Source organism: Diplotaxodon limnothrissa, linkage group LG22 (genome assembly GCF_057381915.1).
Source record: "Diplotaxodon limnothrissa isolate DT_005_m linkage group LG22, D_limnothrissa_male_GT1.1, whole genome shotgun sequence".
In the NCBI taxonomy this organism is placed as follows: Eukaryota; Metazoa; Chordata; class Actinopteri; order Cichliformes; family Cichlidae; genus Diplotaxodon; species Diplotaxodon limnothrissa.
The window spans coordinates 19,020,121-19,047,997 of NC_140616.1; the positions used below are offsets into that span (position 1 = coordinate 19,020,121).

The window sequence follows — 27,877 nt, forward strand, 5'->3', positions numbered from 1 at the left end:
CTGCTATGAGAAGGGGGCTGATGTCGGGTGGGGGGTGTGGGGTGGGGGAACTGGGGTAGGCATAGGGGAGAGAGGGGGCTGGACCCACTCACTGCTCCTGATCACTGATCAAAACACTGACTGATTGCCGCTGATCCCTGATCAGTTGAACCCGCCCCTTCTCTCTCCTCTTGCTCACCGATCAGCAGTGCAGCAGCCATCCGTGTGACGGTGTGGCAGGGTGGAGGAAAGAACACGGATGGACGGAGTTTTTCTCTTTTTCTCTCTCTGTCTCGTGCTCTCTTTCTCATCGTGAAGACCAGAACAGGTTCTCCATTCCACTCTGCTCTCCCTCACATCTCTGACTCCCCACCTGCGGGGGTAAAGGACTGCATCTGGACAGCTGCAGGTGGGGTGGGAGGGTGAAACGGTGAAACTACAGTGCTTCATGTTCAAACTTTAAAAAAAAAAAGAAAGATATTTTCATGTTGGACACTCTCTGTGGAGAGGTATCATCTCAGCTGATCACATGACACCTCTACACGACCATCCTGTGATTCATTCTGCTTCGACCAATAGACGCACAGCACGGAGGAAGTGGAGCGCTGCACTGTGGGTAAAAGCCACAGATTCTTCTGGATACGAACAGTGAAGCTCTGGCACAGCTGGCTCAGTTTTGCAGTGCTGGAGAAAAAAAAAACAAAAAAACAAAACAGGAAGTACAAAGTGGAACATGTGACATATTTGTGCATCTGGGAAACCTATGTTGACATTTTAATTCTGTTTGTACAGAGAATGTTTTGCAATGGAGAGGGGGAAAAAAGATTTATGGCAACTCACTCAAAAATTGGGGAAAGCCAATATTTTTTTTTTGTTTGGTTTCTTTTTCAGTGCTTATTGTAATTGTCCATGCCTGTCTATTCAGAGAGGAGGATACGCTTGTGTTTCTTTTTGAGATGTAAAAGGAAAAACTGTTGCTGTGTTACAAAAAAGGACCTATGATTCAGACCCTTGGTGTCTAAAAGCATTATATTGACACTGTATGCTGCTGGGATGAGTGGCCTCTCCCGTGAACTGCGCGGATACGTTAGCTCGCAGGCCCTTATCCAATCCTCCTGTCAGTAGCCCTTGTGGTCTAGCTTCTACTCTACTACTTAAGCATTTGTTTACAACCTCAATTAGGTTAGCGGCCACAGACTAACTTGTTTACATGAGTAGGTTTCCAGTCCCACTGTTATTCAGACAGCTACTAAACTGATTCTGAATAGGTTAGTAACACTGATACAACTGTTTTTAAACTGGACTGTGACACCCACTATTCAGATTTATGCTGTGTGTGTCTGGATCAGGGCTGACGCTGGTGCAACTTTGCTTCAAAAGCAAAAAGGAAATTTGTTTAGAGATAAGTATGAGACTGTGAACAAAGGCACCTCAACTTTATTGACAATCACATGAATTTATGTACTTGGAGGTTCATTTAGTCTAGCTTTGTGTAAATGTTAATTTACAGATGATGTAGAAACATAAATGAATTGGCTGTCATCAAGACTTAAAGAATCATGCGAGTAGTAATTTGCAATTAGTTTGTTATACAGGTCTGGTGGAACTTGCCAGTCAATGTATGTAATTGATCCCTGACAAATTCTGGTTCATCTAATCCTACAAAACATATGTGATGGGGTAATTTGAAAAGCAGAGATTGGAAATCCCGTCACACCCCACAAACCAACAGCTAATTTTACTGTATACACGCACCTCTTTAGATCAACAGGATTTCAACATGATGTCTCGTCATGCCTGATTACACACGTATGGGGCATGAACACCATCATTTCACGCACTGAAAATGCAACAAAACAAAAGCAGCTTTTAATATCGTGTTAAACAAGAGACTGATAAGTATCGTGTAGTGCCAAGTGCTCAAAGACTGGGGAGACTGGCAGGACAATGGATAGGACTGAAACAAGAGAGACCAGATGGAAAGGTCAAGGAAGACTTGGATGGATTTGAGATACATAGCTGACTCGACTGGCTGTGATACTAATGCCCTGTTTGACAGCCGTTTTAACAGTTTTATGTTTAAGAAAAAGAAATAAATTAAAAAAATAAATAAATAAAGGTGACTAATAGTAACTGTGCTTTGTCTCTGCAGTGTGAGATTTTGTTTTTTATCTGAAAGACCTACTTCATAGTAAACTGCAGCAATTTGAATAGAGACTGTGCAGCCGTGACGCCGCTAGATGTCAGCAGAGGGCCGTGTAGACAGCGGACACGCCCACACGTAAACAGTAATTTTGTTTATCGTTTCTAGAACAGAGAATAGAAATTAACCAGCCACAATCAATAAAAATATATCTTAAGTTAATAAGCGTATATATTTCCCTATTTTAGTACGGATGTGGTTCACAGTGCACTTGTTTATTTTACATTTTACATCAGGCATTATGCAGGCTGGCTGTGCAGTGCCCGAAGACCCATCGGCCTGATCGTTGATCGGTTGCGCCTCCTGGTGAACTGCAGTCCCCGGCAACGCGCAGCTTTCAGCGCCTAATAACAGCTTTAACGGCAGCAGCGATTATTCCTGGGTTAAAGAGAAATCAGAGACCCCCGGACTGGAGCTGAACTATTTTTGTGGAAGTTTGGTGCAACTTTGCCCCGGACGGAGCTGACCGTTGAACGCCTTTAAAGCCCGCGGTCATGGAATAGAGCAGCGGACTGAGGCCTGCGGATAACTGACGGTAGCTAGCTGAGCTAGCTTTTGTGAAGCTGTCCATATTTGTTTGGGTGGCCGTGCTAGCTTTCTATGTGCTATTTTTGTTAGCATAACAGCCAAGCATATTTGCTATTTTTTTCTGATGAGGTTATATTAAAGGAACCGGCTGAGGGCCACTGCGGTTATTCGTTTCCCGAAGTTTCGCCAAGTTTAAGTTCCCTCTGAGTTAACGGTATCTAATAAGGAAACCAGCCAGCTTCGTCTTTGTCGTAACGTATAAAGTGGAGGGATGATTTCTATGCTACATTGATCTATACACACATATATATATATTGCAAGGGATTGTACGTTGATGACTAAACATCAGTTAGAGGCAGTCCAGACTGCACGGTGTCTCTGTCCCTTGAAGGGTTTACACTTCGCAGCTCGAGTTCTTTGCACCCCGTCCCACCGACCACTGTCTCCTGTCTCCGGCCGGCTTCAGCGGCTGGCCGCACGGCACTGAGTGCCCAATGGAGGAACATGACAACATGGAGTATTTTTACCAGCAGGTACTGCAGAAAGATGTTACCCGCAGGTTGCAGGTCGGACAGGAACTTATTGACTATCTGAACGATCCGCATCGCTCCCCGGACGTAGAGCAGGACAAACCCCGGCTGGACAAGACTATAGACGAGTTAACGGGATGGGTGAACTCCAGCAATTTCAAGGTGAGAGAGCTTGAGCTGTCATCGTATGAGCCATTCCTTCGGCCTGTTCGTGAATTGTTTTCCACTGGTTTGCCTGGTACCTGGGAAGAGACAGCACTGACATTTACTGAGATATTTTTCAAAAGATGATGTAAAACATTTTAAAGACCTGTTAACGATATGAAGAAGACCCAAGTCTAATGTTTTGAGATTAATGTGTGCACTGGAAAATTCCAACAAAAGCGCTGGCAAGAAGCAGAAGGCTCTGTGATTCTTTATGACATCCTAATCCTGGAGCACAAGAGGCAGACATCTTTAAATGCAACCCAAGCATTGAGGAGTGCTTTTGAGGGGCATTCCTGTGGTTTGTTGGGTTTGTGCTGCTGTTTTGGTTGTGTGCGTGTCTGTGTTAAGGAGACCCATTGTTAGGACTGTAGACTGCTGGAGCATTGGATGGGATGGGGGAGGGGTTGGGAGATTCATTGTTATGATCCATGTTTTATTTTCTCTCTCTCTCCTTTGATCTCCTCTCTCTTCAAGATTTTCTCAGTATTCTCCTTATTTAAGTCCTGGATTTTGTGTGTAATGTGCTGGTTTGCAGACAGAGTTAGGAATGTGCCATTTCTGCCAGCACATCACACCAGTCCAGACAGCAAGTCATAACAGCTGGAAATCCCTTTTAAAGCCATGCTGCAGTATTACTCTCGAGTCGCTTTTTGGACTGATTAGTTTCATCTGCACTGATATGCAGGACTCAGAAAGTCTGTATGAGTGTGGAAATTGTGTGCTCAGCGTAAGGAAGCATCTGAGCCTCTGGAAGAGATTTTTAATTTGACGACACCCAGCTAGAGAAAGAAAGTGTTCTGGACTTTATTGTCATTTTGGTCTTGTGATCTTTTAAATAAAACTTTTAATATTCATTTCCATTTAGTACCATGGAAACTTTAGGAATAGTGAAATCGGTATTGTGAGAAGCACTGTACAAAAACAGCTGTGGAGTCTTCACCAATTGTCCGCTTAGTATCCCTGTTAGATGTTCAAGAAGAAAGCTTTTTATAAGCTGAATTTTTTGCTATTGTTAAAAATAGTGAAGAGAAATGCTCAGTGAATGGTTTTGTATGGTGCTATAGCCTTTTTTTTAATCTCCTGTGGCTGTGATAAGCTAACATCTTTCTTTGTTTAGGTTTGTTCTTTTATGTAGATGACACAGCCAGTAACTCGAGCTCAGATCAGTCACTTTGCACTGATGTGCAAGTGAGTTGGGAGCCCCAGAGGCCTTCATACAGCAGGCTTTTAGCAATGCTCATGATCTCTGTTGGGTAGAAGGCCTTAAGCTGTAAGCAACATGCTGAGTCAGCAGTTGCGGGTGGGGGGAGGGGGGGGGTGATAAAGAGTTGAAGAGAGGAGATGAATACAGGAGGCATTTAAGGAAACAAGAACTAGAGTCAGACACAGGCTAAGCGTGAGTGGAAAACACAACTCAAGACCTACAAATACATTTCAGAGATCTTTCAGGCACAAAGAGTGTCACAATCAAGTGCCTCTTAGTAATGGAAAAAATATTCTGTTTCTTGGCTGCGTTTGTGTGCCCTTCACTGTTTCCTTTTCTTATTGATCAGTTCAATAATGTATCCTCGCCTCCCTGCCTCATCTGCTTCTTTTCTGTGTGTGTGTGTGTGTTTGTGTAGACGGAATAGGAAATCAAATTTGCTTACAGAAGAGTACAGAAGCTAGAGAGCCTATAGAAGAGAGAATATTAATATTGCATGCTGCCTTTATGGAGAGCAGGTCCATATGACCCATCACTGCTCAAACTGATCCACACTCCTCTGTCCAAACACTTTGAATTGTGTCTAATGGAGTGTAAGAGATGCCACACACTAAAGTTTGCGTTGATAAGATAAGAAAAGCTTAATTTATCCCAACTTTGTGAAAATAAAGTTAAGAGCAACAGGCAAATATGTTAAATAGGTGGAATAGCATGTAGCTAAAATTAAAATACTATATGGTAAACAAACATCTTGATAAGATAAACAGATACAGTAAAATAAGTATACATTTAAATATAATAATAATAATAATAATAATAATATATCTACTTATGATTTACAGTCTATGCTTTAGGATAGATGCCTATAGAAACATAACCACAGTCTACAGTTAGAATAAGGAATGGTATTTGGTAGGGGTGGGGGAAAAATTGATACTGTGTAGTATCGTTAGAGCTGGGCGATATAACGATATGTATCGCGATATAACTTTTACTCGATAGAGAAATTAAGCTATCGCGATAGACCTCGCCGCTCTTGTCCTCTTAATAAAAATAAATAAAAAAAAAGTCAGCCAATCCAAATTAAGTAGCGCAGAGCCGAACCAATCACAGCCGCAGCGTCACGTCGCGTGACTTGTTACGTACAGCACAAGTGCCAAGCCGCACGTGTGTTTGTTTGGGAAGCAGCCAGCGGGTAATGGAGCCAGCGCATGGAGGAAATGAGTGTGCCGACTAGAAAAATCAACCGAGCGTGACCGAAGAGAAAACAGATGATGGTTCCAATGCCGGAGAGATTGTCGAACGGAAGAGCCATAGAAGTTCCGTAGTGTGAAGGTATTTCGGCTATTTCAAGTCTGACAAAAAAACAGAGTAGCGTGCACTGTAAATTGTGCCGAAAGCAAGTCTGGAAATTAGGGCTGCTCGATTATGGCAAAAATGATAATCACGATTATTTTCACTGAAATTGAGATCACGATTATTTGACGATATTTATTTAACCCTTTAAGACCTACTATAGAACCAAGTCCACCAGAGCTTATATTATTTTTTTACATGCTGTAGTGCCATTTGTGGGAGCATTTCAAGTTGCTATACATCAATACAACTGTTATAGCCCATATTTTAATAATATGTATGCATTAAGTCCATAGTAATTACATAAATTGCAAAAAAGTGCAATAAACTACAAAAAAAATTGAAAATCGCTTTTGTTTTGTTTACATATATTTCTACTTGGAGAAATTTAAGAGGTTTATCCCTCAAAACTTTAAATACAATAAAGTTGTAAAAAATAGTTTACAACAACAGGAAATTTATTTTGAGTGTCTTCATAGTTTTATTTTGGAGAGGAAAAACAAAAAACAATCCTATGATGCAAATTTGCAAAGAAAACAGCATGTGCATCATTTCACTGTGGGAAGTGTTACGAACAGCTGATAGGAACGGCAAAGCGTGTTTCTGGAATATTATGTTTTTGTTCCTGCAAGCGCTTTTTATGCAATTTTTGCAAAGCTATATGTGGAACGAAACCGTGACCGAGGACAAGCTGATGGCATAAGATGTAAGTACAACTCCTCCGGTTTCATATGCAAAACAAATTATTGCGCTAGCTTACACGGTTCAGGTTCTACAGGGATTTAACAATAGTTATGCAAAACGGAGCATGCAGCTCTGACCGGCTTTAAAGGGTTAACAATGACTTTAAAAAAAATAATATAAAATAGTGTGCAACACCACTGAAGTTTTTTTTTTTTTTTTTAACTCTCTTTTCAACCAACGGCAGTCACTCTCCAAATAACTTCTGCTTAGCTTTCCGAGCTTCCCTCGGGTCCTCTTAATCAGCGGTCTCCAACCTTTTTTGCGCCACGGACCGGTTTATGCCCGACAATATTTTCACGGACCGGCCTTTAAGGTGTCGCGGATAAATGAGGGAGGGGCTAATAATCGGCTCAGTCATTTTTAATGATCGTTGAAAGCCCAGATCGTAATCGTGATTAAAATTCGATTAATTGAGCAGCCCTACTGGAAATACAATAAACTGGTGCATGCGTCACACTGTGCGCCACGTTATTGTTTCGGTGAAATGAATTTCTACAATACTGTTACTGTTAATTCTACTCTCTGCAGTGTTTAAATGCTTACATATACACACAGTTACTGTCCCTCCACACATACGACTCGGTTCTGCTTCTATGCCCCAGCTTTGTTTACTTTTTCCCACCGAGGCTTCTAGACTTCTGATTGGCCAACATTTCTGCACGGTTAGGAATCTAGCGCCACCTGCTGCTTTGGCATGTTCATAGCAGCGTTTTCCTTCATTTCTGCCTTAATGTGTGGACGGGATTATTTTTTAAAACGAAAACGGAAAATCTCCGTTTTCAAAAATACCCGTGTACGTGTGGACGTAGCCTCAGTCTCTGACTGGAAGCGCTAATTCGTCATTCGGCTTTTGTCAGACTAAAGTAACTGTTAAAACTGTTAGAAAAGCTAAGCTATACAACAAGGAGAGATTGAGAATTTCCTTTTAGTTCTCAGTTTATTTGATATTGACAAAAGTTAGTCAGTTTTGTCTGTTCTTCTGTAAAACAAACTAAGATTTATTTTTAGAATTAATATTTTGTTTCTAAGTGGAATTGACAATTTAGTCTGTTTCGTTTGTTCTATTTTGAAACTTAAACGCTTTAGCGGCTGCCTTTTGTGTAGTTTGCAATATTTGCCTTTATTTATCTGAAAAAGTCTCATGTTCCTTAAGTACATCTACCCTGTTGAACTTATTATGGGAAATAAATATTTAAATAAAAACAAGCTGCTGATTATTTCACATTTTACTTGTGAGCAACGGCACATTTAAATCTTACAAATATAGTTATTTGGCTTATATCGTGATAGATATCGTTATCGCCTGAAATGAAAAAAACATATCGTGATATGAAAAAATCTCATATCGCCCAGCTCTAAGTATCGTGATATTTTATTTGCTAATAATGTATCGATACAGGGACAGCAGAAATTGATATTTTGTTACAAAAAGGTTTTTGTGCTCTGACTTCAGAGCATGTTGATACTTTTTCTGAGCAAGAATCCTGACATTCCTTCACTGTCCAAATGTGTTTAACTGTTTTTTGGCAGCAATAAACATGACGGTTTACTTATTTTAATTTAAGACATGTTTTATTTTAATTAAGTTTAAAACTTTTTTATTTAATGTAAAATTATATTTTGTTTTAATTTACTTTCAAATTCTTCAGTTGCTGAAGGGGCTGCATAGTTTTCATATTGCATAGTTCAGAATAGCTATAATTGTACCAGATGGTTGCATTCAGTTAAGTTGGACTAGACTGTAATACAAACCGTTCAGTTTGTCAACAATAAAACTGACTGAAATGAGAGAAAGACTGAGTGCGAGACTTTGATATTAGATAAAATGAATATTGCTAAAGTTTACCTTTATGTACAGAATCTGAATATCGCAAAATATTTTAAAAAATTGCAATAATATCGTATCGTGGGATGTATGGTGATTCCCACCTCTAGTATTTGGTAATATTTAAGTGATACCTGTGTCATTATCAGTTCTGCTTATAGGTCATAGGTAGCAGACCTACACAAGCAGTGACCTATGGGCCTGAGACATGTTACTGATGTGGACCTCAAGAGCATGTTTGTGGTGTTTGTGTATTCAAGATGCGTTATCTGACGATTAATGTGGTTTGCTGTGTGATCAGTTGTGTTAGCATACAGTTTTCCAGGTTTAATAAATGAAACTGTGGACTCGTCTAAGAAATAAGTCCAGAAAAAAGCAAGTGATTTTTCTTGTGGCTGTGTCCGTCTGTCATGTACAGTCTGTGGGCCTACACCAGTTTTTAGCTTCATTGAACCCATTGTATTATATTTAATCCAGAACACAGCATCAATAGAAAATGCTTTTAGCTGACATCACTTTGCTGCATTTAGTTTGACATCGCTGTCAACACATGTCAGATAAAGCTGCATTGTATTGGTTAAAGGAAATTATAAATTTGGAGATTTAAGATTCAGATCCCGACTTGGCGCTGTCCATTTCAGTGTCACCATATTCAGATTTTTTTCTTTATTGTGCAATAAAATTATTTTTGTGTTGGCTTCTTCCTGCAGGTGCTTCACAGGAAACACCGTCCAGTGAATGGAATTGATCGCCGCTTTTTTGTGGGAAGCAGCTGCAGGAACTGTTGAACTGTAGTCTATAACAGTAGCTTGGCTCTGAGGAGCAGGATCAGACAATGGTCTAAATCTGCTTCTGGTCCTTTTCTTTATTCTTTATAATCACTGGATTAATGGTTCGGAGTAGAGCTGTAGTTGCTTATTAGCTTGGTGATATCCCGATACATATGCGGTCTTTTCTATTGCCTTACCACTGTTCTCTGTTAAGAATTCATGTTATAATATAAATGTAACTCGACCAGTGTGAGAAGATTCTAGAGCCAGCTAGTTTTGAGTATCTGTGCTTGATAAATAACTGAAACATTCATTCATTTACCAAAAATTGTGAGCAGTTTGTTTTCTATTAACCGTCTGTTCTGTAATCATATGGTTTGAGTGTCTGTCTTTATTTCTCTGTGAGCGTTGGACACTTTTTTTTTTTTCTTCAATCAAACACTCACTTTAACCCTTACTGGAATCCAGAGTAAAACCTGTACCTGGTATGCGTATCAGCAGGCTAAGCAGGCTGGGGCTTCACAAAGAGCCATTCATACGGCACTAAATATATTTGCAGTTTGTTTTTTTCTTTTCTCCAACATACCTCAGCTCCCCCGTCATTTTGAATCCTGTAATCTGGAGATACAGAAAATGTGTTGGTGTCAGTGCTACTAAAAACATGCACATGGTTTATTGTATAGGGTTTTTAAGTATTTTGAGGCCATACCTGACTTGAAACTTCTCAGAAATTGGGCTTTTTTGTTTCTCCAGCATTTCCTCATGTCAAGTCCCTTCCTTCTCTCATACTCTGTCTTCTCCTCTGTCTCTCCCATTGAGGATGCCATATGGTTATGGGCTCCAAGCTCGTTGGGGTGCTGAGTGGAAGAGGGGGATGGGAGGCCCAGGGGCTGTTTCCATCCTTTACCGTTTTTGTCTTTTTCCTGGTGTTTTTCTTGTCTTTGCCACCCCCTTCCCTGTAAATTAGGTCAGGATGACGGAGTCATCATGTTGACCCAGGGCTTGTGTTTCTTCTCCAGGTGATTTTTGCTTTGTGTGTCATGACTTGGCCCTCATCCCCGTTTCATGCTTTCCTCATCGCTCCCCTTGTTGTTTCTGTAGATACCTGCCTTTGTTCTTCCTTTGACTAAAATAGGGAAAAACTGCAGTCTGACTCCCCTACTGAGTCCAGAGAGTCATGTTTAATTTTTTTTTTTCACTTCAGTTTTTACCACAGCACTGCCAAAACAAGCATTCCAGCAGCACAGCGCATGTGATCCTAGTCAGGATCACAGTGGAAAAACTCATCTCCACCGCTAGACACAACTCTGTATCCCCCTAAGAATCATATCGCAGGCCAGTTTTTCTTCTGCTTGTGAGGTGAATTAAAACGCAGAGAGGCAGTGGAGAAGAGTGTGGAAGGACTATTAAAGGTGACTTTAGAGAACACAATCCCACACCACAATAATGGTGCCATCACGTTCTATTCCACTTGTGACTTCAGTCATTATGTTTCTTTCCAGGATAATTTTTAACCGGATTTTCAAAATGCATATCAGTGTGCACCTCCATTAGCTGCAGTTATGCAGGTAGTTTAAAGAGGACACAGCTGACTGGGTGTTGCATAACCAGGAGTGCCGCAGCTGTTGACATGCAGTTATCTTTGAAACGGCAAGGTGTTAGCCATTAAACACAACACTCATTGTCTCGGTTTGAGCTCCGAGTTAACGACAGAATATACATTACAATTCAAGCATGTTTTGAGCCTCAGCCTGTCACTGTTCATTAAGCATTTGTGTGATTAAATTATCACAGTCTTTTTTTGAGATCTTTTTTTGTTCCATGTTGGGGTTATCACCAAAACATAGAGGTTGCTCGAGTATCATCAGTTCTCAAAAGCAAGTAGTTGTATTTGGAGCTACTAGGTTGTGGCAGAAATCACAATTATGTTGGTCGATATTCAGAGCATGATTATCTAAGACGCAAACTCACATAGTTTGGAGAAATAATAGACTTTATTTAAGTTTACTAAGTTGTCTTTTAATTGAGTCTTTCGATTTAAACTGGATTAAGTGCACAGCCCTGGTTGTACTGTATGTTGGTGAAAGTTTGGAAGGTTTACTTATGTTCATTCACCACCGTTAAAATGTCTGAAATGTCTTTATTTATTTTTCTTTTCCTCTACACTCTTAAGCTGCTTAGAATGAATTACTTCCAATTTGTACTCCGTTTCTGTTGGTAGTCTCTCGTGTTTGTGATATAGCTGAGACTCGGACAGGTTTGGAAAATGCCTGACTGGCCTAAATTACATCTCTAAAGCGAGTGGGGGCAAGATTTTGATTCTCAGGGCTGGGTGATATGGCCTAAAATCCATATCACAGTATAATTTGAAGCATGTGCATAACGATATATATCGCGATTTTACACACTAGAAGGCACACTTAAAATCCTTCAATTTTCTCAAAAATCGACTGTGTCTTATGTATGAATTCTGGTTGTGCTTACTCACCTCGAACCGATTTTATGTGCTACACAGCGCACAGAAATCTGTCAAAAATGTTTTAGTATGACTTTGGTAAGCTATGAAGCCGCACCGCTTGATGGATTGTCGGCGCATTACGGCTACCGTAGTCAGGAGCCTCGCGGAGTAATCTGGGTCCAAAACTCCGTCTTCTTCAGGTCCCAAAGTCAAACGAACACTTCGGCATCATTGCTGAGAGTTAAAAACTGTGTAAATTCTTTCATCTTTAATAAAATGATCAGCGTTGCTGCTTTACCAGATGTAACAATTAAGTTTAGCATCCAGGCATCCATGAAAACAGAAGTAAGTTAGCTCGCTAGTTTCCACGTGTGTGTGTGTGTGTGTGTGTGTATATGTATGTATGTATGTATGTATGTATGTGTGTGTATATATATATATATATATATATATATATATATATCTCAATCATGTTCTGACTGAGAGATTTCTGAAAAATTCAAACGTACAGCTCTGCTATCACTTCCAACATAAATGAAGACAGAAAACTAAACAGCAGTGACGTTTGTAGGGTTACTGAAGTTGGGCTAGCTCGTATATAATGATGCTACGCGATCGCTAGCTACACGGCTATGTTAGCACAGTGAAGCTGGAGGTTGAGCGCTAACTTTTTTCCACTCGATGAAAGTTAACGTGACAGTTTCTGGTGGTTAGGGGCAAATGAGAAAAAAAAACGATCACAAATTTCCATAATGAGACATCGAAATCTGGCACACGCTTTGATGAGGGGTAGGGAAGTGGAGGAAGCTCAGGTTTCGGCTTTCCTCATTTTCCAAAAGTGCTTTGTCTCTTTGCTATTACTGTCGCCCGGCATAATTTGCAGATGATGTTGTTTGTAGCTGCTGCAATGCTTTTGATCAAAACAGGCGCAGCTTAATGACACCATCAACATGCGCTATCGTGGTAGAGCGGTATAGTCAAAATCTCTACAGTTGGCCAAATTTATATCGTTTCTATCGTATACCATTTATACCTCCCACCCCTACTCTCAATATGGAAAAAGGATCATTCACAGTCTCACCTGTCTGCTGAGTCAGTAGAAACTTAATAAACAACCTCGATGGTCTTTAAAAAATATTCAGGATGTCAGAATCGAATGTAATCCTCCTCCCCTTTCTCTTCCTCTCACTGCTGTCACTGATGTAGAAAACGGACTGTATATTGATATGTATAATATAATAATTTTTGTGTGTGGCCCGCTATAACTGTTTGATTTTTCTTATTCTGTTTTGTAGGTGGCGTTGTTGGGGATAGATATCTGTGGGGCATTTGTGGATCGCATTGGAGAGCGGTTTAAAGGATACCTCGGCACAGGTGAGATATCTTATCTATCTCTATGCTTTGTTTTCTTTAAGTTGTCCTTTTAAATTTCACTGCAAATAGATCTTTATCTCTTTGTTCTTTTATCGTAAACAGCAATCGCTAGTCAAGGAAGTGTGTTTGTCTGGCCTTTTGAATTCAGAAGTGTAACAAAAACAATATAGCAGTCAGTTTCACTAGATGTCGTGTGAATCTTTGGCATTTTGACATATGTCCTTCCATTTTGTCTCTCACTTCCACTTTGTGGTTCTTCTGAGATAGACCCTGCAGCCTGGTACCACTCCGTGTCTATTATGCATCTCTATATTTAGGCCCACTGTAGCTCACTCTAGTACACCCCCAAACCACACCTTGATTCATGACCTCAGGAACTAAATCTCATATCAGATTTCATGCTCTGCCATTGTGTATTTGTGTTATCTCGGTGCCAGACCTTGTGGATGCCCTTAAGGTGTCACCAGCTGTCTTCGTCAGCCACACTGCCTCTTGTCACCGGCAAACCTGCTGAAGCCTGCTGTGCTACTCTGTAAAGGCTGGACTGGTCACACTGTGTATAGTCTACCACACACACTCTCTTTATCCAAGAGCTTTATATGAATGCAGATGTGTGTGTGTTACGAATGGACGCTAAAAACATCTCTCTGAGCCAATGCCAACCATGGAATCTCCCTCCTTCTTTCTGAGTTCCATTTCTCCTTCCCTGTATTCTCTGCATCTCCCTTCACCCATACAGTTCCACACACCTACCCGCCCACACATACACAGTGAGGGGAGGAAGATGAGATCATTGAGACTGAGGGATTGTATTGATCTACAGGGCTGACTTATTGCACAGGGCAGCTGCAATTACTCCGTGTGTGTGTGTGTGTGTGTGTGTGTGTGTGTTCGTGTTCGTGTTCGTGTTCTTTAAAACTGTGCAGTGACCATCCTTCACTTCCGAGTAGCTCCCTTGTGTTAAGTGGAAAAGGAAGTGAAACATGCACATCATGAAGGACTTTACTTTGACATAATTATATTTTCTTCTCGACTAAAAAATGAAGAGACGTGATTGGCCAGTTAGATTGCTCGGTAGAAGTGTGCCTGTGTATGTTTTCATCTTTAATGAAAGAAATGAAGTCATGTGCAACAATGGCCCCCGCTGTCACTTTTTCTGTTTGAGGTTATTGTCCTTGTTGCCAAGGCAACCAGCTGTTGTGGTAGTGTAATGTGCACTCAGAAACACACACACACTCCTACCCACATTCCTAGCGTGAAACATCAGTGGGGGGAGTGATACAGTGATGTCATCTTGTCTTTTTCCTGTGCGTGCGTGCGTGCGTTCGGGGTTATGCCATTTTGTTGTGTATTATTGCATGAATGTCAGAGTGAGGTTTGAAGTTTATATAATACAGAAATTTTGGGAGAGACCATTCAAACCTTTGTGTTTGTTGACTTTGAGGCTGCCCAAGTTGAGAATGAAGACATGAAAACCAACAGCATTCTACACTTTCTGAGCTGAATCTGTCTAGCACTTAACCTGAAACTACTCAACTGTATAGATGGAGATCTTTAAAAACAGCACACAGATATATCGCGTCATTTTAAAAAATATATATAAAAAGGCAGGGTATCTATTCTCTCCAGATTAAATGGAATACGCTTGATAGCTTTTCTAGCTTAAAGGAATCATAAACAGACATAAAAATCTTGTGTTAGCAGCACATTCAAACAAAGTGTTAAAGTGTCTATATCATTTTTTTTTTTTACAGAAGTATAAGAACGCTTATACGTACTATGTATATGTACTATATACTGTGCGGTACAGCACAGTATATAGTACAGTATGGGATATCATGCCCCTCTGTGTTCTGGCTGAAGATGCTTCTGTTATTACATTTAAGGTAGACGACCTGTGACAAGATATGTCGGGCCCCTCCTGCACATATGCACCTGTTTTTATAATCATCCCTCAGTTTGATAGCCCATCTTCAATTGCAACTTGAGCCCCTTTCCATTAGTACCTCCTCGGTGGGCTTAGCACACTTTTCATGGTTTTTCATTAGGTGATAGTACCCGATACCACGCACTTTGTTTTTAGCACCTACTCCACTGGGGTTCCATGGAATTCGAAAATGTGACATCAGCAGACTGCATGCCACCGATTGGCTAATCAGTGTTTTCATTTGATGAGCCATCAGAGCATCTCCTTCACATAAATCAAAACTGCCGCTTTTGATACCTTGAAATGAAGGAAACAGCTGCAAAAAACAATGCAGCTCCCCAATGCACGGCCACATTGCTCTAACAACCCCACACACATTAGCTGGTACTGGATTGTAATGGAAAACGAGTCATGGTGAGTCATACTACGTTGTGTCGAGCTGATCCGAGTAAAAACTAATGGAAAAAGGGCTTTGATGTTGTATCATGGTCCTCTTTTTCAGGGAACAAAAGTTATTGTCATAACATTTTATTTCGATTCAACGTATTCAGTACAAGACATGTATACATGGCCCTCAGAGCAGTCATTGAACTGAAGTTGGACCACCAGCACCCTGGGGCATGGCAGACCCAGCAGAAAGGCCACAATCTAGCATTCAAATAACAGAGTCAAACAAAAGTGTGCAGAGATGACTAGCGACCTGTAGTGCCTTCTAAAACAACAGATAGGAGGAAGGAGTGTCTCCCTGCTGCTGGAGCCCCTCTCAACTCTGTCCCATAGCTAAGAGGACTGAAGGTTGTTCCTTTGAGGCGTCAGGTCTCTCTGGAGCCCTGAAGGTGGACCTTTGCTTGGAGGCTGTATTCACAGCAGCGTAACCACAGCAGCAGATGTGTTGCTCTCTTGGGGATAGATGGCAGAACTGCAGCCATGTGAGAGCCAGCTCTGGCTTTGGATTCGTATCACACCTGGGGATGATATTGTCCAAGGTTTAGCACCGAACCTGGCAACAAAACATGCAGTTAACATTTCACATGTGGCCGACATGCCAACTGTGTAGTTTTGGCTAACATCAACAGGGCCTGACTTAGAGTCTGTGGACAAAAGAGTTTACCTGCAGTAGATAGCCAGCCAGAGTCTAACAACTGAGGGGTGACTGTGATCAGAGGGGTACATGTGCAGGCGGAGGCCTCGCATATGTCTTCACAGGTCATATGCGTGACTCGAGGTGTCTTCAGCCAGGACGTGTCGTTGTAATATCTCAAACTGTATGTTTTGTTCCAAGTGAATTCACTGAAAGGGAAGTGAAATCATAACATATGACTCTGAGCCCTTTTTCCTTTTGTAAGGGAGTAGGCTTCATATCTAGTTGGTTTAGGAGGAGCAGCTTCTGCCCTTGGATGATGGAGTTAGTAAAACTCTTGCTGGATATGTGTGCTCTTTAAAAAAAAAAAAAAAAAAAAGTATTATAAAATTAAACATTTGGAAATATATCAGTTCTGACACTCATTGGCTGAAGTGTTAAATGTTCTAACACAGACAAGTTGGTTTACAGTTTTCAGAGGATATGGCTTGGTGGTAGCTGAGCTGTTAAAATGAAAACTGCTGCAAAAGTGTTTGGGGTTGTTTTGTTTTTGTTTGTTTGTTTTTTTTGGCTGAAAGGTTATTGATGTACTGTCTTTCTCATTATGAGTGTAACCATAACAGTTGTCCAACCATCAGTTGTCCAACAGTTGAGAAATTTGGTAGGATCGTAGTTTACTGACCAAAGAGCTGATCAGTCCAATCTGTGTTGTGAAAACTCAAAATAAATTGAGGTGCATCTGTGTAAATTTGTATTTACCATTTGCAAAGGTAACGTAATATATTTGTAAGATTATATGTATGTGGCAGTTTTTAACTTAAATTAAAGGTTGGTTTTATTGTATGTTGTATTTCTTTGCAACAAATCCAACTAATTAAAATAACAATGAAGTGACCCAACTAAACAAGACAACTAGTGTATCCAAAGCCTCTGTAGCATTGACCTCCACTGCTAAATAAAAAAGTCCTGCCTTTTTTTCCTTTTTTTTCTTTCTTGAAATTGCAGTGCACCAATGACAGTCTCAAAGCCGTGGACAGCCCAGGGTTATGTTGCATAGCAGTGCACCAATCCCATCCATTTGTTGGGTGGGGCAAATTGTGATAGCTAGTGATAGAACAAAATTTATTTAACTTTAACAGCACGTTTGTTCGATAACATCATCAGAGGTTGGTGTCATATTTTATCGTTGGTGTTCTAAAAATGCAGTACTGTGCTTGTACACTAGTACGTCATGAATTAGTGTCACTGTTTAAGTTGCAGTAGTTTGTTATTGTTGTGAGTATGAGCAGGTATGTGGGGTTGATGAGGGGTTAATGGAGATGGAAGCGTGGACAAGGTTGTGAGGTTTGTCCTTTTTGTTTGCTTTTTCCTTTTCTTATTTTGCTTTGGAAAAGTTTGGGAGCTGGTGGAGTGTTTTTGTCCTGGTAGTAGACCTGTTGACCTTTTTTGCATAAAATAATATGAATGTTTATAAATAAATATCCATATTTGATTTATTTATAGCTTAGTCCTGTCAAACAGGGTGCAGCTAGACTGCACACGCACATGCCACACACACAAACCATGTCATCCAAATACACTACACACACCCACATACAAACTGTGGTGATTGGAATTTTTTACCCCCCACAGACCTGATAGGCTTGGGGAAAGGGACTAATAATTATTAGCAAAAAAACAATTTCAGAGTACAGATGTACAAAGATTATTATTCCTAAATTGGGAGAATTGGAGTAACTTGCAGTTCTCATAGCTTGGTTTTCCAGCATTGAAAGGGCTTTCTTTTGTCACTGCATTACATCAGCCTCTCTGACACGGGGGCATTTGACATTATTTTAGCCATGGTCCATTTCCTATTTGCTGCCCTCTCATTCCCCTTTTCTAGTCAAAGCTACGGTGTTGATGGTTGTATTACTTAAGCTTTCTTTCCTTTTTTCCCCTTTTTTATCAGACACACTGATATGATATTAAGCATGAACATTCAACTTTGTACAGCAATGTTTTTTTGTTTGTCTTAAATATCTTTGGCTTTTAAATCTTGTAGAGTTTCGGTGTCATGTGCGGCATGCACAGTGAACTGTTTTTCATAGACTCTTACTCACCACCCACTCCCTTTCTCTGTGTGTGTAGTGTTGCCGGCCCTGGTGGACAGGCTGGGTGATGGCAAGGACCAGGTCAGGGAGAACAGCCAAGCCCTCATCCTTCGCTGCATGGAACAGACTGCCTCACCAATGGTCACACACACACACACACACACACACACACACACACACACACACACACACCATTGCCTAAACAGGTAAATCCTCCAGTGTACCACATGTAAGATGAAGACAGTTTTGTCAAATGTCATTTAAATTTTATACAAGACATGTATATTGAGTTGTAGTTATTCTAGAAAAAGTTATTCTAAAAATGTGACACAGCAGAGAAAAAAATACAGGCAAATTAAAGCCACCTCCATATTAGTAATGCATTAAAAAAAACTACAGAGGGCCTGCACTCTACCTATCCACCCCCTCTTGTGGATATTGGAGGAATTACACAAGTTACTCCATAATGCTTTGTTTTATTTACACATGCCTCACGTGCTCATCTCCATAGATTGTGCCCTCTTCTGTACTCCATAAACTGCTCATCCAATGATGAGTTGATGATGATGATGACCTACTGACACCCCTTCTTTTTCTTTTTTTTTCTCTCTTACTCTTGCTCACACTTTTATCCTTCTTGTTCTCCTTCATGCAGTATGTTTGGGAAAGGCTGCTTCCTGGTTTAAAGCACAAGAACTTCCGCTCTCGAGAAGGAATCTGCCTCTGTCTCAGTGCCACGCTCAACATGTGAGTAACTTCTCCTTTATCTGTAATGCTCCCAGAATGAAATGGCAAGTTTATTAAGCATAGGCAATGTTTTTTGTTCTCTGTGTGTTAAATCTCATATTTTAATCCTTAAGTAAGTTCATAATGTGGTGGATAATATAACACAGATTATGCAATCCTACACTGCTTTCAAGCTCTGTTAGTAAGTGTTTGGCTCAGTGAGGGCTGCACAGAGCTATTACCACCACCTTCCATGACCTATTTTGTTTGCTCAAGGAGCACACATGTTCCGACTTTCCAGGATTAATCCTCTTAACTGTTTGTGTGACTCTGAGGTGGTGCACATTTCTTCCCATTTCCCCACCTACCACTAGCTTGTCCCTTTTCAAAATATGTTATGAGACTAGAGCAGGATGCAGTTTTAAAGACAAAATATCAGTTACTAAAATTGAGTTGTTTACAAACTCTTTTTAAGTGTGGCTTGTTTGGGGTATTGTCGTCACCCCTCCAGGCGGACGGGTGGCATGGATAGCTAAGTTTGTGAATGCAATGACTTGACAACAAGGTCACATAGATGTTTCAAACATAAACAATATGTGCATTTACTAAAAATCTCAGAAGAGTTTCAATCCCGGTGACCTTGACCTCAAGGTCAGAGGTCAGGTTTTTTGTCAATATTGTCACTGCAGTAAATGAGAAGAAAGCAACATAGGAATTTGAAATTTGCTGGGAGGCAGAGGGGTAAAAAATGACCTTTAAAAAAAAACAAAAGCAAAAAAATAACATTGCTCAGTTGTAGTCTTTTATCTCTTGCATTTCTACTGTTTTCAAATAAATATGGGTTTTAACCTTTTTGATTTCATTGCAATTGGTTTTTATTCAGATTTGGGCAGTAAGGTGTTGGACGGCAGGTTGTAGTTACGACAGGTTGTGTGTGTAGGACTACAGGGACACTTCTGTCTGTACAGGTACTTGTTTGTTGCTGCTTGTTCTCAGCAGTCGAGATCTGTGTGGTTTGGCCTTTACTCTGTTTTCCACCTTGAGCTCACCCACACACAGAGCAAATTTAGACTATTAGAATTGCTGTGCTAATTTTAGCATCTTTTTGCTAATGGAAGGTGACACTGTTGTGCTAAATGCTAAGCTGCTATGTAATAGATACACTGAGCATGTGTGCTTTACGTACCCGGGCATCCATAATGAGTGAGTAGAATGAGTAAAACATGGCATAGAAATGGGCTGCTTCTGGGTTTTCACTTATTTCTATTTTTTGTTAAGTACACAGTGAACATACAGACAGGTTAAAAGTTTAAAACCTGAGCTCTTTACTTCTAGGGTGAGTGGATCAGGTGGGTCTGTTGTGCATGGAGGGTGTGGTTTTGGTCCACTTGTCCTCTTAGAGGACTGGGTCAATGTAAATAATTAAGACGTTATTGCAGCTTTTATTTTCATCTTATTAGGGGTGCTCTCTGGTGCTCCAGCCCATCAGTGGAGTTTCAGAGAGTTGTGAAAACACCAACAGTGCATGGTATTGCAGTTAGTGCTCTGAAAGCTAAGCGTGGGTTTGTTTGGGGTTTGTTTTGTTTTTTTGGACGGGGGGGGGGGTTCTTTTACATAACTGGAATGGACAAAACAGAAGAAATTAAGAAACGATCTTTGTCTACTAATGTTTTTTATATTTGTGTGATGTTAAATTTCTGAGGCGTGTGTGTGTGTGTGTGTGTGGTTTGTAGATAGTGTTTGTAGCTTATAACAGGCTACTAAAATATCAGTCTGCCTTAGAATAGATATATTTTTCAAATTTCTAAAAATATTTTCAATGAGCGGAGCAAGATTTCCATTATAAAAGAACACCAGATAATTATATTTATCACTGGCAACTGTCACCTCTCTTTTACGTTTCCTCTTGTGCCTCTGTTTCACACTCTCAGGTATGGAGCCCAACCGCTGAGCCTCAGTAAAATAGTTCCTCATCTCTGCTCGCTGACAGGAGACCAAAACCCACAGGTAAGAGCTGCAGTGTTATACATGATTACATGATGGTGGGGAAAATTGTACCTTTTTGTGTGTGTTTGTTTTGACTGCGCGTGGCTCGTCATTGTTTTTGTTGAGCCAGTTTGTCGATAAGCCTTTTTGTTCAGCTCTCAGCAGTCAAAGTGTGTTGGGTTTCATCTTAAGGCAGCTCTGTGATTATTACTGTTATTAGTGAGGAGATGGGCTCTGTACCCACCACCCAGCTTCACTGCTGAATCATGAGCACCCAGTTGTTAAACCACACAAGAGTATTAGCTGTGTGTGTGTGTGTGTGTGTGTGTGTGTGTGTGTCAGTGTGAGGAATAGAGAGAGGTTGGTTTAACCTCCTGCAGAGTTGCACCCCAAAGCTGAAATCTGCTTCTATCTTCTACCCAATGATTATCTACCCACATACTGTCCTGGCCAATCAACATCCTAGAAAGGCCTGCCTACCCTTGGGTGCTAAGAATCCCTTCAACAATATCTTTGTAGCCAATCACAACAGTGTTTACAGCAATAACTAGCAAATCATATGGCTCCCATAGGAGGGAAGAGTATGGGCTCTCACGGGTTTAGTTTTTAGTGTGTTTGCATGTTTGCGTCTCTTAGTCTATGAGCATGAGTCTAATCTTTGTCGAATTATGAGGGAGAATCGATCTCAGTCTTAACAAACACAAAGATCATTTTTTTTATAGTGTGCTAGTTAACCCATCACTTGAATCTCTTTCCATGTGTTTATATGTGGAGGGTTATTAAATTGGTGAACGTCTGCTGTTTAGGTACGTGAGGCATCAATAACAACGCTGGTGGATGTTTATCGTCACGTTGGAGAGAAGGTCAGAGCAGACATTGGAAAGAGAGGACTTCCAGCTGCACGGTGAGTTTTTGTTCTTTTTCGTAGTATTTTTTTTTTTTTTAATTATTGTTATTTTTATATTTATTTTTTGAGTTTGTTGTTGCCTGTGTTTCTATGGAGTCCCGTGGCCTTGGCACTCAGTTTGTCCCAAGCCACACCATGCACCACTCTGCCCTTCAGACACACAGAGGCACTTTCATCCAGAGCACAATGCCGACTGAATGAGGGAGGAGGGTGAGAGGGTGCAGCCACGGGGTACAAAGGCGTTGGGTGGAGTAACAGAAATGGGGGTAAAAACTGTGTTCGAGTCATCAGAAGAGGTTTAATGTGGGGGTTTGTCCCGCTTTGGTCGTCCTGGCTACATGTGCAGGGTTGAAGGTTATTCTGAGCACCCAATGACCCCTTCTTTCTGCCCCCTTTTTACTGCTTTCTCCCATGTGTGAGAGTCGAGCAACGGCCAGTGCTGTATCTGCTCAGTATGATTCTTGCGTCTGTGAATGCTGGCTGTGGTCATGTGTCATGTGCTGTGCATATTAAGCCAGTCCGTCTCCAGTGTAAACACACTGTCTGAATGTGTGGGATTTACAGAGTGGTGTGGCTGTCTGCCTTCATTTAAATATCAGAGGCCTGACAGATGCAGTGATTTACAGCCTGCGCTTGTTCTTCCTGAACAGATGTGTATAGTTATTACTGAATTCTGCACGTGAATTTTATATGTGTGTATATATATATATGTTTTGTATGTATCGCGAATCTCCCAAACCAGTTTTTATTACTTTGTATAGTTTGTATAAGAATAGGGGTGAGAATATCTACAATACTGCAGTTTTACTGATCAAAACTCTCATTAATTTCATTTGTGATGTTTCAGTCAGCTTCAGGTCAGCTATAGTCAAATAGCCTTAGTACAAAACCTGGAGCAAAGCTGTTGGAATTGCATTGTGTGTTTTTTGTTCATATGTTTAATGAAGCCATGCTAAATTTTTACCTTCATGTTATGAAAGTTGTCTGAGTTACAGACCCATAGAGGTATGTGAGAATTTTGTGCTTTTTAAATTGTGTTATGCATTTATTCACTAATTAATTTTTGAGGCTTCAAAACATTACAGTAGGTATCGTTGTGAAAGTTTCAGAGTGAAAACACATTAAAGCTCTGTTTAAAAACTGCAGCCAAATCAGTTTCACAACCACTCCAAGTGTCGTGTAATGCTTGGAAAAAATAACACAAACGCAAATTATAAAGTACAAAAATGTCCACCCCTATAATTTGAGGGGTTGTAACTTAATATAACTAATATACTAATGTTATTGTACAGTGGGATTTTTAAAAAAAATTCAATTTAAATTGTTTTGTTTATTTAATAATTGATTTCATATGGAGCAACCCAAAGGGTTACCTAGTGGAAAGCAAAGCTCTGGCCAGGATCTTGCTGACTTGATGACATATCAACTCTGCAGAGTTGGCATTAGATAATGGACAGAAAGATGAAGTCATAAAAGAGGAATAATTGTTGGATGAGTATGTCCACATCCCTTAAATACCAAACAAGCACACATTTTTAAAGATACGTGGAGGCAAGTGATTATTACAATCTGAAACCTCTTTTGGACTGTGCCAGATAAATGGTTAAAAGCTATTTCCCAAAATTAAGTTTCTGTTTGAAACAGCTCTCTGTTGTAAATGAGACACTGAATTTTGATGGGATTATCTGTATAATTAAATACATTCCCCCCCTTACAACAGTCTCAAAATGTTCCAGTTCTAACTTGAAATAATTCATAATAAGTAATTTCATCTAATCAATTTTCAGTGAAATAAACATATAGATGTGCATATCTTATGACCTCAGATCAGATGTTTAGACACAGGTTAAACCTGCTGACACGAGCCAAAACACTTCTTGGATTTGGTGATCAGGTGTTGTGAATGGGACTTAGATTGAAATTACAAACCTATTTCAAATGACATAATGGTGCATGAAGAAACCTGAAAGTGGAACTTAATTTTACAGTTGGCTTATTTACTGGCGTTGTGTCTGGAAGTACAGTTGTAATCTTGGGTCCATTACTGGTAAGAACAAGGGGCTACCATCTGACAGCAGCTTCCTATAAGTAGGTCAAATGCTGGTTGAGTGAGCATTCATCAGGCCTGCCTCATGTGGTTTGATTTGGAGATGAGTTACCTGAAGGACATGAGTCCTCTGCTGGACAAAGGTGTTTATCAATGGCCGCGATAAAAAGATAAAAGATAGAAATAAGAAGAGGGAGGGAACATGTGCAAGTGGGATGAGAAGGCGAGACACTGAGGGGGGAGGAGCAGCGCTGTCTGCTGTTAGCCACACAGCCCCTCCCCCTCTGACGAGTACGTGTGTGTCTGTGTATGAGAGGGAGGTTATGTAAAGGGTAACTGAATCTCGTTGCTGTCTGTCACACAAACTGGCCCATTTGACTCTCTCTCCTGCTCATACAGACACACAAAGACGCTTCCTGGAAATTTACTGTACGTATTGCTGTTTAGGTTGTTCAGTTGGCGTTTGTGTGTACAGTGTGTATGCGTGACAGTAGGTGGTGCTTTGTCGCATGCCCGTAGCATGCTTTGGTCTCTCGCCGTTTGGCTTCCCCCCTCTCTCTTTCCCTCTCACACACACGCTCCCTCCCTCTCTTCCCGTCTTCTTTCCTCCCTCCCTCCCTCCCTCTCGGAGCCACTGCACCATGTTGGATACAAAGAGCTGAGGGGAGCTGAGGACCAGAGTGTGTCACCAACATGGGAGCTAATGCAAGATTGCGTAGCAACGCAGCAAGCTATTAATCAGCCCACAGGGAAATACTGATGCAAATCAGTGCTGAAGACTAAATGCTAGATTTTTGCTGAAACAAATAGATGCACAAAATGCTAATGAAAGAAAGCGAACCACGTGAAAATGGTGCACGGCTGAGGAGCTAGTTGCAACGCTAATCGTCACTTATCAGAAGCTGCTTAGCTGTCTGGCGGTTGTGGACCGGCAAGCAGACACCAAAAGACAGAGACAGAGCACGGTGTGTATTGCTCTAATTGTTGTGTGCGCCCATCCGTGGTTAACCTTTCGGCAAAGCAGACATAAAGGCATGTTATTCGGGGTCATGTGTTTTAGTCTTTGTTGTGTTTTTGTCTAACCAGTTGTGCATTTCGAGGATGACCAAGTTATTTTGGCTTGTGCTGGATATCTGCCCTGTTACTACGCTGACAATGCTACCTATTAATCACATGACTAAGCAGACCTGGCTGGTGGTTTCATGTGTGTCTGTCTGATGCTAGTAGGATGTTATAAGAGGACACTTGGGGTGTTGCTGCTGCAGCTTCATGAGTGTGACTGCCATAATAGACACACCCACCCACAATCAGACAGAAAGGCGTGGAGACTGTCCACATGTTGCTGCTGCTTCTGCGGCTGATTTTGATGTCTTTGAGTCTCTTTTGGAATTCTTAGCACCTTGTTTGTGTTTTGGTCAAACATCTCTGTGGGGTGCTCAGATTTTTTTTTTTAAAATCTGGACTTTATTGTAATTTCTTAATTTCTTCATTCAAATATGTTTGGTTTGACAGCTTTGGTGATATTAACATTGTACTGTATATCTGTGCTCGACACTACTAATCTTCCTTTTCTCTTTCTCCAGGTTACAGACGATATTTGCTCGTTTTGATGAAGCCTTGAATTCAGGCAACATGGCTCTCAGCCCGAGTCACGGTCAGTGCGTTTTCTCATTTACTTTGCCACACTTGAATTGGATAGCCACCAAGTTGAGTCACATTGTCAAGATGGTTTTACTGTTGTCATGTAGTGGGTGTGTTTCATAAGGGAGCAACATTGTGTGTGTTTTTTGAGGGGCGGGGGTGCCTGTGCTTGTGTGTCTAAATCTGCATGTGCTTTTGTGGTTGTGTCAGTTTGTTGCCATGAGCTCCTGTAAGAGGTCCTAACAAGATTAATGGTTTAGAGTTTGTGTGTGCGTGCACATCCATGTGTGCGTGCAAGTGCTTCAGCAGAACCAAACCTGAGCTGAAGGCTGCTGCTGAGTTTTCCCTTCCCCAGCAGTAAGGTGGTCTGTGGAGCCATTGTTGTTTGACCCTGGAGAATTGTAATTATATTGACAGTAATATTTCACTCTGCACTCTTAAATTTTCAGGTTATAAAAGTGGGTTAAGCAGCACCTCAGGGAGTTTTTGACACTATGCACAAATGAAAATGTGAGGTTTCCCTACTTACATATGTATTAGAAGCTGACATGATGCTTATTAAGTGTGTGTCTGAAAGCCTTTACTTAAATATTGAATATAGGTTATTCAGTTCCCATGGGACTTCATTTTTTTTAGTATCTGTTCCAGTAAGATAAACAGAGTTTGAATTTTGAGAAAAGAAAGGTATGAGATTGGTATTTGGTATGAGCACATCCTCTGAGCTGAGCTAACAGAGTATCATTTAGAAGCAAAAACAATGAATCAGTGGTTTCCCGTTGTTTTTTCCATCTATAATGTCACTTAACAAACTGCAGTCACACTGCCTTGATGTACAGTGGGGCAAAAAAGTATTTAGTCAGCCACCGATTGTGCAAGTTCCCCCACCTAAAATGATGACAGAGGTCAGTAATTTGCACCAGAGGTACACTTCAACTGTGAGAGACAGAATGTGAAAAAAAAATCCATGAATCCACATGGTAGGATTTGTAAAGAATTTATTCGTAAATCAGGGTGGAAAATAAGTATTTGGTCAATAACAAAAATACAACTCAATACTTTGTAACATAACCTTTGTTGGCAATAACAGAGGTCAAACGTTTACTATAGGTCTTTACCAGGTTTGCACACACAGTAGCTGGTATTTTGGCCCATTCCTCCATGCAGATCTACTCAAGAGCAGTGATGTTTTGGGGCTGTCGCCGAGCAACACGGACTTTCAACTCCCGCCACAGATTTTCTATGGGGTTGAGGTCTGGAGACTGGCTAGGCCACTCCAGGACTTTCAAATGCTTCTTACGGAGCCACGCCTTTGTTGCCTGGGCGGTGTGTTTTGGATCATTGTCATGTTGGAAGACCCAGCCTCGTTTCATCTTCAAAGTTCTCACTGATGGAAGGAGGTTTTGGCTCAAAATCTCACGATACATGGCCCCATTCATTCTGTCCTTAACACGGATCAGTCGTCCTGTCCCCTTGGCAGAAAAACAGCCCCATAGCATGATGTTTCCACCCCCATGCTTCACAGTAGGTATGGTGTTCTTGGGATGCAACTCAGTATTCTTCTTCCTCCAAACACGACGAGTTGAGTTTATACCAAAAAGTTCTACTTTGGTTTCATCTGACCACATGACATTCTCCCAATCCTCTGCTGTATCATCCATGTGCTCTCTGGCAAACTTCAGACGGGCCTGGACATGCACTGGCTTCAGCAGCGGAACACGTCTGGCACTGCGGGATTTGATTCCCTGCCGTTGTAGTGTGTTACTGATGGTGACCTTTGTTACTTTGGTCCCAGCTCTCTGCAGGTCATTCACCAGGTCCCCCCGTGTGGTTCTGGGATCTTTGCTCACCGTTCTCATGATCATTTTGACCCCACGGGATGAGATCTTGCGTGGAGCCCCAGATCGAGGGAGATTATCAGTGGTCTTGTATGTCTTCCATTTTCTGATGATTGCTCCCACAGTTGATTTTTTCACACCAAGCTGCTTGCCTATTGTAGATTCACTCTTCCCAGTCTGGTGCAGGTCTACAATACTTTTCCTGGTGTCCTTCGAAAGCTCTTTGGTCTTGGCCATGGCGGAGTTTGGAGTCTGACTGTTTGAGGCTGTGGACAGGTGTCTTTTATACAGATGATGAGTTCAAACAGGTGCCATTCATACAGGTAACGAGTGGGGGACAGAAAAGCTTCTTACAGAAGACGTTACAGGTCTGTGAGAGCCAGAGATTTTCCTTGTTTGAGGTGACCAAATACTTATTTTCCACCCTGATTTACAAATAAATTCTTTACAAATCCT

At 41.0% G+C, this 27,877-nt stretch overlaps 1 protein-coding gene across 1 annotated transcript in view; it reads left to right on the top strand.

The window, feature by feature from the left end:
* Nucleotides 1–2,485: 2,485 nt before the first annotated feature.
* Nucleotides 2,486–27,877, top strand: part of clasp2 (cytoplasmic linker associated protein 2) — a 66,498-nt gene continuing 41,106 nt past the window's right edge. Inside the window, exons 1-7 of the mRNA XM_085346461.1 lie at nucleotides 2,486–3,402; nucleotides 13,100–13,178; nucleotides 18,317–18,420; nucleotides 18,935–19,026; nucleotides 20,937–21,012; nucleotides 21,798–21,895; nucleotides 25,529–25,599. Coding sequence (XP_085202587.1) covers nucleotides 3,205–3,402; nucleotides 13,100–13,178; nucleotides 18,317–18,420; nucleotides 18,935–19,026; nucleotides 20,937–21,012; nucleotides 21,798–21,895; nucleotides 25,529–25,599 — 718 coding nt within the window. The 5' untranslated portion in view covers nucleotides 2,486–3,204. The remainder of the gene's footprint in view (nucleotides 3,403–13,099; nucleotides 13,179–18,316; nucleotides 18,421–18,934; nucleotides 19,027–20,936; nucleotides 21,013–21,797; nucleotides 21,896–25,528; nucleotides 25,600–27,877) is intronic.